Source organism: Megascapheus bottae, chromosome 16 (genome assembly GCF_031878675.1).
Source record: "Megascapheus bottae isolate mThoBot1 chromosome 16, mThoBot2.hap1, whole genome shotgun sequence".
Classification (NCBI taxonomy): domain Eukaryota; kingdom Metazoa; phylum Chordata; class Mammalia; order Rodentia; family Geomyidae; genus Megascapheus; species Megascapheus bottae.
The window spans coordinates 43,128,219-43,140,691 of record NC_143524.1 but is presented as its reverse complement, the minus strand read 5'-3'; the positions used below and the strand labels follow the sequence as shown (position 1 = coordinate 43,140,691).

Below are 12,473 nucleotides of genomic sequence, written 5' to 3'. Positions count from 1 at the left end.
GTCATGGGACTTGAACTTGGCCTGGGTGCTATCCTTGAGTTCTTCAGCTCAAGGCTTCCACCCTACTCTTGAGTCTATTTTCTAGAGGTTAATTGGAGATGAGAGGCTCAGGTCCTTTTGTGCCTGGTCTGGCTTTGAACCTTGATCCTCAGATCTCAGCCTCCTGAGTAGCTAGGATTACAGGCGTGAGCCACCACATCCATCCTATCACCCTATAACTTCTTTCATCTGCTTTTTCTGACATTTCCTCTCCATGGTCCCTATCTAACTGGTCTTCCCTGATCCATTATTCATTACCAGTAGTATAAGAACAAAGTTTTGTAGTTAGAAATCCCTCACTGATGTACTCTGCCTCAGTATAAAGCAACAAAAACACCCTATATAGGCCTGACATGGTGTACACACTTATAAGCCCAGGATTTGGAGGTGGAGGGAAGAGGATCTTGAGTTTGATGCCAACCTGAACTACACAGGCTGTCTCCAAAAATAAAACACTCAACAGGGTTTTAGGATGAGATACATCTTTCCAACTTAATGACTTGCCTTCTGTTGGCATTTCCCTGCAGATGGGTTCTTGATTCTTTGTTTGTTTTTGTTTTTTTTGCCAGTCCTGGGCTTGAGCTCAGGGCCTGAGCACTGTCCTTGGACTTTCTCAAGGCTAGAGCTCTACCACTTGAGCCTCAGCACCACTTCTGGCTTTTTTCTATGTATGTGGTACCGAGGAATCGAACCCAGGTCTTCGTGCATGCTAGGCAAGCACTTTAACCACTAGGCCAAACTCCCAGCCCCGGGTTCTTGATTCTTATTCTTATAAGGGTTCGTATACTTATTCTCCAGATCCATCTCCCCTCTATTGAATTCCCCTCTTCCTCTTCTATACTCACAGAATTTCCTTTATTCTCTTTATGTGCATACATATTCACATACCACGTGCTTCCCTCACTAGGGGAAATGGTTTCCCTTTCTTCTCCCATATTCTAGACCATCCTTGTCATTAGATGTGGCAGGGCAGGCCTCCTTGGTATAAAAGAAATGAAGAGTGAAAGTGTAAGATATGACTGAATATGAATAGGTGAGTGATGATATTTAAGAACCCATAAGGGGCCAGGAGTTTGGCCTACTAGTAGAATGCTTGTCTAGGATGCATGAAGACCTGAGTTCAATTCCTCTGTACCACATACATAGACAAAAAGCCAGAAGTGGTGCTGTGTGACTCAAAAGGTAGAGCTCTAGCCTTGAGTAAGCTCAAGGACAGTGCTCAGGCCCTGAGTTCAAGCTCTAGGACTGGTTAAAAAAACAAACAAACAAAAAAGAACCCATAAGACCCTGCTTACCTGGCTGGAGGCTCAGTGACCCTGCTTACCCAGGCTGCAGGCTCCTGCTTAGGGAAGATGGGAGAACAAGACAGGAGGGGCAAGTCTTCGGAGGAAATACCCTATGACAGGATGTTTGATCTGCTTTCAATTATTGATGCTGAAACTGCTGTTGTTACCTGAGACATGCAGTTCAAGTTACAAGAGCCAGAGACAAACTCAAGCAGCTGCCTGTCCTTTAAAAATCAGAAAGGCTGGCTTAAGTGATGAGCTGTTGGCCCAAAGCCTTCAGTTCAAACCCCAATACCACAAAAAGAACATTCTCCCATGACAAAAAAAAAGGCAAGAAAACAAAAATACAAAATGTCAGGGTCTTGATTTGTTGAGAAATAAGTGCTTCTAGGTCTATGCTCTTCTTTAGTCCCTTGGTTCAAGGTATATGGGTTGGCATGAGCCTAGTAATGGAGAGATTGCAACCTAATTCAAAATTCAAATTTCTTTAAGCAAGTGTTAAGGTTTGGGTCACAGAGAAGAATCATAGCCTTTCCCAATCCTCCAGCAACTCCAAATTTGTTTTTGTTTTGTGGGTCATAGGGCTTGAACTTGGCCTGGGCGCTGTCCCTAAGCTCTTCAGCTCAAGGCTACCACCCTACCCTTGAGCCACAGCACCATTTCCCGTTTTCTAGAGGTTAATTGGAGATAAAGAGTCTCAAGTCCTTTTGTGCCTGGGCTGACTTTGAACCTTGATCTTCAAATCCAGCCTCCTGAGTAGCTAGGATTACTTGTGAGCCACCGTGCCCTGCTAGGAACTCCAAATTTGATAGAAGAAACTGGCCCAGGTGCAAGAGATTGTAGATGCTCCATGGTACAAGATCTTTGCTATTTTCTGAATGTCTGTCTATTCAGATAGAACTGTTGGGTGGCAAGCAGCAGTAAATATTTGTAGATTTAATACTTGAGCAAATGGCAGTGGATCAGGATTAAGCAGACAGACTTGGAGATACTTAGAGAACTGGGTCAGAGAAGGCAATCAGAAGTGCCTATCAGACACACTTGTTCTCACTAAGGGGGATGGTGAAAATCTGAATTGAAACTTGAAGACAATGTAGTAGGGAGAGGAAAGTATTCCAGGCACTTGTGCATGGACAAGGGAGATATGGGAAGAGACTGAATGGTCATTTTTTTTTGGGGGGGGGCAGTCCTGGGGTTTAAACTCAGGGCCTGACCACTGTCCTTTAGCTTTCACAGCACCACTTCTGGCTTCTTCTGTGTATGTGGTACCGAAGTCTTCGTGCATGCTAGCAAGCACTCTATCACTAGGCCACACTCCCGGCCCTGGCTGTTTTAAAATGCAAAACAAAAGACTGAGCAAGGAGGCCAACTCACTTAGTTCACTTTCCCAAGATGGACCACCACTCGGTTTCAGTATATATGAGGAATAGGCCCCAGTCTACTCCCGGATCAAGGCACAGGTCATCGGGCAGGCCTAGGAGTGCACGCGCTGTCCTCAAGTGCTCTATAAAACAGGACAGAACCACGTGTGGGACGGCTTTCGGGCTGTGTGACTAGATTGCACGGATTCCCAAGAGGGCCACTGTGGTGGAGAAGGCTGGAGCTCAGATACGGGGAGGATGGGCTGTGGATCAAGTGGTGGGAAGCTTGCCTGGCAAAGCCTGGCAAAGCAGTGGCACAAACGCAACACGCGAGTACAGCAAAACAAGGGGAAAAAAACGGGGAAGATGATAGTCATGTGACAGGCCCCGCCCTTCCTCCGCATCACGTGTCTCGAGGCGGCTCGCAGGACGCGCGGTCTCTATTGGTTGGCGATGGTCACGTGACCGGAGGCGGGCCCGGAAGTCGGGGTTTGGCCCAGGCGGCTCAGCCACTCCTGGCCTGAGTAAGCTGGGGGGAAGGGAGAGGGTGGCTGCTGTGGAGCGGCGGCCCCGGGTCATGTGACCGGAAGGGCTCCTGACGGACACCGTCCCTCCACGGCGCCGCTTGAGCGCCCGGCCCGACCCCGGCCATGGGGTGCTGCTACAGCAGCGAAAACGAGGATTCGGACCAGGTGCGCGGCACACGGGGCTCGGGAATGAGGGTTACGACTCTTAGGGTCGGGACCTGGGAAGGAAAAAAAAAAACAACCCTACAGAGATTAGTCGGACTGTGGAGCTCACCGAGTACGGAGGCCTGAAGGGGACAGACTGCAGGAGGGAAGGGGGGTGACGCCAAGCGGGGCTAGTCCATTAAAGTTCCAGGTCTGCACTCCTCGCCTAGGGTTATGCAGGCAGCCGGACCTCTCACTGGCCAACTCCTCTTTATTCTCCCCAGTCCGGTTCAGGATTCCCTGCTTAGGTCCCTGGGACCCACCTCGTTTGTTGTATTAGCGGAGTTTGCGAATCCATTCTAGAGATGGGTAAACTGAGGCCCTAAAGTCTACCGAAATGAATCAAAGACTTTGTGTAGCTTCTTTTCCTAGCGTCAGAGACGAAAAGTCACCGTTGGTTTGATGACCGAGAAGTTGGCCGTTGAATTTAAAAGCAGCGAGGACATCAGGAAGTGTGGACGTTTGTTTGGGAAGCATTAACTCGAATTTTAGCTTTGGCTGTGTTAGTGGAAAATAAATGGGATGGGAAAAGTTATTTGGTTCTGAGTTAGGCCTGTCGCCTGATGGTTCCTCTAAACAGAATGCTTGTCTTGAGAAAGTGGGTGTAGATCTGCTCTTTCTTGGAGAAAAGGTTAGATTGGAGATCTGTCCTGTTTTTAAATTCTCTTCCCCTTCATACAGTCTCACTTCTCTCCACCCTTCAATTCCTGCCCCACCCAGCCTGACAACCCTTGAGGAGGAGGAAGATCTTTTCAAGGGTGAAGTCTCAAGCTGCTGGCCACTCACCTTTTTGACACAATAGGCACAGACACAGGCACAGATGAGTAAAATAGTCTCATCCAATAGTTCTGTCTCTTTTTGTTGTTGTTGTTGCCAGTCCTGGCTTGAACTCGGAGCCTGAGCACAGTCCTTGGGCTTTCCCAAGGCTAGAGCTCTAACACTTGAGCCACAGTACCACTTTCGGCTTTTTCTTTTCTTTTTGCCAGTTCTAGGGCTTGAACTCAGGGCCTGTGCATTGTCCTTGGGCTTTTTCCTCAAGGCTAGCACTCTGCCACTTGAGCTACAGCACCATTTCTGGCTTTTTCTGTGTATGTGGTACTGAGGAATTGAACCCAGGTCTTCGTGCATGCTAGGCAAGCACTCTATCACTAGGCCAAACTCCTGCCCCCCACTTCCGTCTTTTTCTATATAAGTGGTACTGAGGAATCTTCACCTATGCAGGCACTCTACCACTAGGCCAAACTCCCTTTTATTTTTTATTTTGCTGGTCCTGGGACTTGAACTCAGGGCCAGAGTGAGCCTTGTGCTCAAGGCTAGCACTCTGCCATTTGAGCTAGAATACTACCTCCCTCTTCAGTCTCAGGGGGGTGGTAGATTGCTGGCCTAACATGCACCAAGATGGGTTCGATTCCTCAGTATCACATACATAAAAATAGTTCAAGCCCTAGGACTGGCAAAAACAACAACAACTAAAAAAAAAACTCACAGACCTCATTGCCTAGGCTAGCTTCAAACCTTGATCCTCAGATCTCAGCCTCCTGAGTAGGATTACAGGGTGTGAGCTACTAGCGCCTGGCAGCTTGCAGCCTTAATGAGAGGTAAAATCCCAGAAGTAGACTATATATTACTGGTATTTGGGAAGATATTCTTTTCCCCCTTGAAAGTATTTTGTCTTAAAGACTTAAGCTAAGTGATATTTGTGTTGGATGCATGAATGTCTCATCTTAGCTTTCAAAACGCCCAAAGCACACATTTTCTTATGACCTGTATCTCATGGCCAGCACCTCTCATTTCAACCTTAGTCTATCAGAGAAAGGAACAGTAATATTATGGAGCGCTGTGGCAATGTGGGTAATTGTCTCTTGTAGCCTAATATTGGCTCTTAACATGAAATAAGGATTAATGGTTTTTTTTTTTTCTGGTCATGGGGCTTGAACTCTGGGCCTGGGTGCTGTCCCTGAGCTCTTTGGCTCAAGGCTACTTGCCCTATTCCTTGAACTACAGTGCCACTTCTGGTTTTCTAGTGGTTAATTGGAGATAAGAGTCTCAGGGTCGGGGCTGGGAGTTTGGCCTAGTGGTTAAAGTACTTGCCTAGCATGCATGAAGACCCAGGTTCGATTCCTCGGTACCACATACATAGAAAAAAGCTAGAAGTGGTGCTGAGGCTCAAGTGGTAGAGCTCTATCCTTGAGAAAGTCCAAGGACAGTGCTCAGGCCCTGAGCTCAAGCCCAGGACTGGAAAAAAAAAAAAAAAAAGAGTCTCAGGGTCTTTAGTGCTTGGGCTGGCTTTGAACCGAGATCCTCAGATCTCAACCTCTAGAGTAGCTAGGGTTACAGGCACGACCACTGCACTGGCTAAAGATTCATGTTATTAAGAAAGAATACTACCTTCCAGCTGGAAGGGTGATTTTGGCTCACTGTTCTCTTGAATTTCTGCTTTCCCCTTGATGAACGTTCTGTTTCTGTCTTGTACACATACCTACTAGGTGAGTGATTTGAGGTCTCCTGACATAGGCCATAGCCATTTGCTGTCCCAAAAGGCCCTCTTCACTTTCTGAACAGTCCTTCATGCTACTCTCATTACTGCCTTTTTTTTGTGTGTGGGTCATGAGGCTTGAACTCAGCCTGAGTGCTGTCCCTGAGCTCTTCAGCTCAAGCCTACCACCCTACCTTTGGGTCTGGGCATTGTCCTTGAGCTCTTTAGATCAAGGCTCCCTACTGTCCTTACCCTTGAGCCAAGCCCCACTTGCCGTTTTCTAGAGGTTAATTGGAGATAAGAGGCTCAGGTCCTTTTGTGCCCGGGCTGGCTTTGAACCTTGATCCTCAGATCTCGGCCTCCTGAGGAGCTAGGATTATAGGTGTAAGTCACTGCCCGACACTACTGCCTCTTTATGTATACAACACATTATAGTGTTTAGTTTTTGAAGTTTCATGTTACAACCTTTCCAGTTACCTCATTTGAGTCATTTCCAATCATCTGCTATATGGATTATGTCTGGCTAAAGGTGAGGGAAAATTTACAGAGGTTAAGTGATTTATCCAACCCAAGAAGTGCTCTAGACAAGGTGTTCTGATGCCAAATCATGTGCTTTATCTCTTGGGCCAAATTGTCTATTCTAGCAGTGTCCAGAGTCCAAGTGGTCAATATAGAAAGGTTTTATGCAAGCTGGGCATCAGTGGCTCACGCCTGTAATCCTAGCTACTCAGGAGGCTGAGGTCTAAAGATAACCGTTTGAAGCTAGCCTAGGCAGAAAAATCACTGTGAGACTAGTCTAATCTCCAATCATCCACTCAAAAATCAGAAATGGTGCTGTGGTTCAAAGTAGTAGAACACTAACCTTAAGCTGAGGAGTTCAGGGAAAGAGCCCAGGCCCATGGGTCAAGCCTCATAACTGACAAAAAAAGAAAAAAAAAAGTAAGGTTACATATCCTTATATGTAGCCCCAGAGTATGGCCTAGTGGTAGAATGCTTGCCTAGCACACAGGAAGCCCTAGGTTCGACTCCTTGGTACTGTGTACATAGAAAATCAGGAGTGGTGCTATGGCTCATGTGGGTAGAGTATTAGCCTTGAGAAAGGCCAAGGATAGTGCCCAGGCCCTGAGTTGAGCTCAAGCCCCAGGACTGGCCAAAAAAAAAAAAAAGTTTACCAATAAGTCTGTGCTAAGATGCTGCTAAGGTAACAGTGAATCCGGACTCAAGGACAAGCTTTAGTATGACAAGCTACCCATTGCTCCCCTTGTCTTAGAGGAGGATCTGTCAGAAGCAGGGGTAGTAAGATAGATAATACAGTAATACAGGAAGCAAACTGGGATTCAATATGAACCAGCTTAGAGTCAGTTTCAATTTTGGCAAGCAGTTTGTCTCTCTGGCCCTTTAATACTGTGGTGGTTTAGATGTAATGTGACAAGCCCATGGCTTTTTTTTTTTTTTTGCCAGTCCTGGGCTTGAGCTCAGGGCCTGAGCACTGTCCTTGGACTTTCTCAAGGCTAGAGCTCTACCACTTGAGCCTCAGCACCACTTCTGGCTTTTTTCTATGTATGTGGTACCGAGGAATCGAACCCGGGTCTTCATGCATGCTAGGCAAGCACTTTAACCACTAGGCCAAACTCCTGGCCCCCCCATGGCTTTTCTTTTTTTCTTTTTTCTTTCCTTTTCTTTGGCTAGTCCTGGGGCTTGAACTCAGGGCCTGAGCACTCAAGGCTAGTAGCATTCTACCACTTCAGGCTTTTTCTGTTTATGTGGTACTGAGGGGTGGTCAAATCCAGGGGTTCATGCATGTTAGGCAAGCACTTTACCACTAAGCCACATTTTCAACCCTTCCCATCCATGGCTTCTTAGGCTGTAGTGAATTGGATCAAATAAATGGCCTGGTGATTAGAGCCACAGGCTCCATTCAAGGAGTAAGAGCAAGCTGAAAAGACTAGGTCTGCCTGGTGTGGGGCTGGCAAGACTAGAGGAAGCAGCCTTCTGTTAGGCAAGTTTTGGGCTTTTGCAGCAGGGAAGTCTAGTAGAAACTGAAACAGGCCTGAGGGGAGCATTGAATCTGGTGGCCTGGCACTTAAGGTTGGTGTGAGTCAGTCTTAGCCAGGATTCCCCTCTGCCCCATCCTTGGTTTTGTCTTCAGCTCTTTATAACTTGGAAAGATGCGGAGCAAATTAGTTTATCCAGTTTTCATCTGATACAAAGGCAGAGTTGTACCCAGAAAATACTATATTAGAACAAGAGTCTGAAACATGGATGGGGAGAAAGATAGTTACACTAGGGAGACTTGATTGGGTCCTAGTCCTGGAGGTTGTGATTGTCTGTTCACACTAGTAGTTAAGTAAAAGGACTACTAAAGTGAAAGGTCATTCAGGCCATATTTAAAGTGGCATGGTGGTTTAGCAAGGTAGGGAGCAGCTCCACTATTGACACCACTCTGTCCCAGTCCAGAAGTCACATACAAAGTACTCACAGAGGAAGTTGCACTGTGGCTTAAAGTGGAGAATTCTGGCCTTAAGCTGAAGAGCTCAGGGACAGAGCCCAGACCCAGAGTTCAAGCCCCACAACCTACGAAACACTAAAAAAGCACTAGTGGACAGGAGGGTGAACACTTAAGAGAAAACACCTGCTCTCAAGCTTTCAAGAATGGAGTGCATTTTGTGTGACCCAAAGGCTGAGTTAGTCATGAGTTCCCTTGTGCCCTCTTGAGGCCTCCCTACCTTTGTTGCAGACGACCTTGCTGAACTTTGTTTGGGAGATCAAGGAAGACATTCTTTGTTACAGATTTGTGCTAACTTTTTAGTATTTTTTCCCAGCTCCACTTTCGTCTACTTTCCAGTATGTTTTTTGTTTGTTTTTTTCCCCAGTCTTGGGACTTGAACTCAGGGTCTGGGCACTGTCCTTGGATTTTTTTTTTTTTCCTCAAGGCTAGTGCTCTACCATTTGAGCCACAGCACCACTTCTGGCTTCTGTTTATATGGTACTGAGGAATTGAACCTGGGGCTTCATGCATGCTAGGCAAGCACTTTATCACTAGGCCACACTTCCAGCCCCTCCAATATGTTCTTCACTAAGAGTGGAACTGTGTTTTGAAGCTCCAGGGCTTTTGCTTAATGTCTGCCTGTGCCTCTGCATCCCAGATCACTACCTCTGCTGAGCTCCCAAGGGCAGGCAGGGAATATTATCTGACATCCCATAAAGTTGGGTACTTCGGATATTCACTATAAAAGTATAATAGTATTTAGGGGCCAGGAGTTTGGCCTAGTGGTAGAGTGCTTGCCTAGCATACACGAAGACCTGTGTTTGATTCCTCCGTACCACATACACAGAAAAAGCCAGAAGTGACACTGTGGCTTAAGTGGTAGAACTCTAGCCTTGAGAAAGCCCAAGGACAGTGCTCAGGCCCCGACCTCAAGCCCAAGATTGGCGCCCCCCCCTCCCAAAAAAAAAAAGGAAAGAAAAGAAAGGTAAAAAGGTCCTGGGGCTGACTTCTTACCTCTCCTAGGACCGAGAGGAGAGGAAACTGCTGCTGGACCCTGGTAGCCCCCCTACCAAAGCCCTCAATGGAGCTGAGCCTAACTACCACAGCCTGCCTTCTGCTCGCACAGATGAGCAGGCCCTGCTTTCCTCCATCCTCGCCAAGACAGCCAGGTGAGAGTTACAGAGCCAGGCCTGGAACAGAGCTCTCCCATTCAACTCTCCCCTGGCACCCAAGCCCAGGATATGAGGGTGGGGCAAGGTCATTGGTGAGAGGTGCCTCTGCACTCTGTCCTGCTTCAGTGGGCAGGTGGGGACCTTAGGGACATTGGCACATGGCTGTGAATCCTGTTTGTCCCTCACTGAGGCTTCTGTTGTGCTTGTTCGCTTATCTCCTCTCTCCAAAGCAACATCATCGATGTGTCCGCTGCAGACTCCCAGGGCATGGAGCAGCATGAGTATATGGATCGGGCAAGGCAGTACAGGTGAGCACAGACCAGCCGGGGCCTTCCCGTCTTCACTGATTTTCAGCTTCATTTGTGTACAGTCAAGAGACTGACAGCAAATCACTTTGGTGTCTTAGTAGGAGTTGTCCGATGTGCTCTAGGGTGCTTAGGCCAAGGGTGATGAAGAATAAAAGTGAGCTCCTTCGCCTGAAGGAATGAAGCTTGCATGGGCCTCATTGGACTATGGCCTAACTGCCCTTTATTTCCTTCCTGTTCGTCAGCACCCGCTTGGCTGTACTGAGCAGCAGCCTAACACATTGGAAGAAGCTTCCACCACTACCATCTCTCACCAGCCAGCCCCACCAAGTGCTGGCCAGCGAGCCCATCCCCTTCTCTGACTTGCAGCAAGTAAGTAACCCTAGCATGACCTCTCCACCCTTCCCATACTACTGCCCATAGTACAGAAGCATTCACCACCAGCCCATTCCTTTTTTTTTTTTTTTTGGCCAGTCCTGGGCTTGAGCTCAGGGCCTGAGCACTGTCCTTGGATTTTCTCAAGGCTAGAGCTCTACCACTTGAGCCTCAGCACCACTTCCGGTATGTATGTGGTACCGAGGAGTTGAACCCCGGTCTTCGTGCATGCTAGGCAAGCACTCTACCACTAGGCCAAACTCCCGGCATCCCCATTCCCTTTTTTAAAATCCTCTTCAAATTCTCCCTACTACCTTTATTCTAGATTGTTTCTTTCTGCCTTTTCCTGTCTTCAGCTCTGTATTTTTCTTTTTTTCTTTTTTTGGCCAGTCCTGGGGATTGAACTCAGGGCCTGGCCACTGTCCTTGGGCTTTCTTTAAGGCTAGGATTCTACCACTTGAGCCACAGCATCACTTTCAGCTTTTTCTGTGTATGTGATACCAAGGAATTGAATCCAGGTCTTTGTGTATGCTAGGCAAGCACTCTACCACTAGGCCAAACTCCTGGTCCTGTTTTTAGGGATTGAGTGTAGGGCCTTGTGTATGCCAGACAAGCACTCCACCAATAGACTGCATCTCTAGCCTTTGTTTTTTGTTTTTATTAATTTTTATTAAAGAATGTATTAACATTGATTTTTACATCCTATTTCTTTTTTTTTTTTGCCAGTCCTGGGCTTGAGCTCAGGGCTTGAGCACTGTCCTTGGACTTTCTCAAGGCTAGAGCTCTACCACTTGAGCCTCAGCACCACTTCTGGCTTTTTTCTATGTATGTGGTACCAAGGAATTGAACCCGAGTCTTCGTGCATGCTAGGCAGGCACTTTAACCACTAGGCCAAACTCCCGGCCCTTTTACATCCTATTTCAAATGATGTGCCTTCGGGGTTTTTGCTTTGTTTTGTTTTTGCTGCTCCTGGGGCTTGAACTGAGGCCTGGGGATCGTCCTTGAGCTTTGTCTTTAGGCAACTGCTTTACCACTTGAGTCATAGTTCTACTTGGTGCTTAATTAGAAATCAAGTGTCTCACAGCCTTTCTTGCCTAAGCTGGCTTCAAACCTTGTTCCTCAAATCTGAGCCTCCTATGTAGCCAGAATTATAGACAGGTGTGAGCTACTTTGATTTTTAAGATAGAGTCTTTGCAGTCCATGGTGTTCTTGCCTCAATCTCCTGAATGGTGGGATTGCAAGTCTGCATCCCCAAGGCAGGGAGTATGGCCTAGTGGTAGAGTGCTTGCCTAGCATTGACCCAGGTTTGATTGGTACGACGTACTTAGAAAAAGCCAGAAATGGTGCTGTGGCTCAAGTGGTAGAGCTCTAGCCCTGAGAAAGCCCCAAGGATAGTGCTCAGGCCCTGAGTTAAAGCCCCAAGACTCCCCCCCCACAAAAAAAATATGTGTGTACCCCCATACCTGACTCTATGGTCTTCAATCCTCTGTCATCCCTTCCATTTTCCTGTCCTATTCCTCCTGTAGTCATCCTATCCTCCCCTTCCCTGGGTCTCCTCTGTCCTGCTCACATGTCTGTTCTTCTCCTCCCCTCTGCCTCAGGTCTCCAGGATAGCTGCTTATGCCTACAGTGCACTTTCTCAGATCCGTGTGGATGCAAAAGAGGAGCTGGTTGTACAGTTTGGGATCCCATGAAGAGAGGGTCCTTGGACAGCTCTTCTCTCTTCATCCCATCTCCACCCCACCTCTCCTGGCCCCCAGCCTCACTGCGGCTTACACAGTACCCTAACCTGCTACTAATCATGGACAAGAATGTGGAGAAGGAGGAGGAGGAGAGTGAGTGAGGCTAGAAGCCTGAGCAAGTGAGGTGGAGCAAGGGAGGGTAGAACCGTGTGGGATTGGCCTTCAAAGCTCTGGCCAAGGTGGGGTGGGAGCCAAGAAGACAGGGCCTGGTAGGTCTTAAGTCATTGGGAAGGTAGAGATACCACTGTGGGAGTGAATACCAGAGGTTCTAGGGGGTCCTCTCACCCTTTCTCTTGGCCTCAGACTTATTCCTGTTCCCACCCTAACTTGGTGCTCAATGGCACTTCACTAGGGTTTGTGACCAGGGTCTAGATGAGCTTGAATTTGAATAAGTTGAGTTTGTATTTCTAGTACCCTGGGTTTTACATGTTTGGTCTTTTTGGTTTTTGTTGGTCACCCTCGATAAAGGAAGTATTTCATTTGTGTGCTGTTCCTTTG

At 47.5% G+C, this 12,473-nt stretch overlaps 1 protein-coding gene across 1 annotated transcript; it reads left to right on the top strand.

Moving 5' to 3' along the window:
* Nucleotides 1-3,179: 3,179 nt before the first annotated feature.
* Nucleotides 3,180-12,454, top strand: Lamtor1 (late endosomal/lysosomal adaptor, MAPK and MTOR activator 1). Its single transcript, XM_090348361.1, has 5 exons — nt 3,180-3,378; nt 9,405-9,550; nt 9,784-9,861; nt 10,104-10,230; nt 11,835-12,454. Exons 1-5 carry the CDS (start codon nt 3,337-3,339, stop codon nt 11,925-11,927), a joined length of 486 nt encoding a protein of 161 aa, XP_090204487.1. The 5' UTR covers nt 3,180-3,336; the 3' UTR covers nt 11,928-12,454.
* The last annotated feature ends 19 nt before the right edge of the window (nt 12,455-12,473 follow it).

Excerpts from the sequence above, each read along its gene's own strand:
- Lamtor1 (XM_090348361.1), top strand. The coding sequence starts at position 3,337 with ATGGGGTGCTGCTACAGCAGCGAAAACGAGGATTCGGACCAG. Across the intron at positions 9,862-10,103 it reads GATCGGGCAAGGCAGTACAG|CACCCGCTTGGCTGTACTGA; the intron begins GTGAGCACAGAC and ends CCTGTTCGTCAG. Across the intron at positions 10,231-11,834 it reads CCTTCTCTGACTTGCAGCAA|GTCTCCAGGATAGCTGCTTA; the intron begins GTAAGTAACCCT and ends CCTCTGCCTCAG.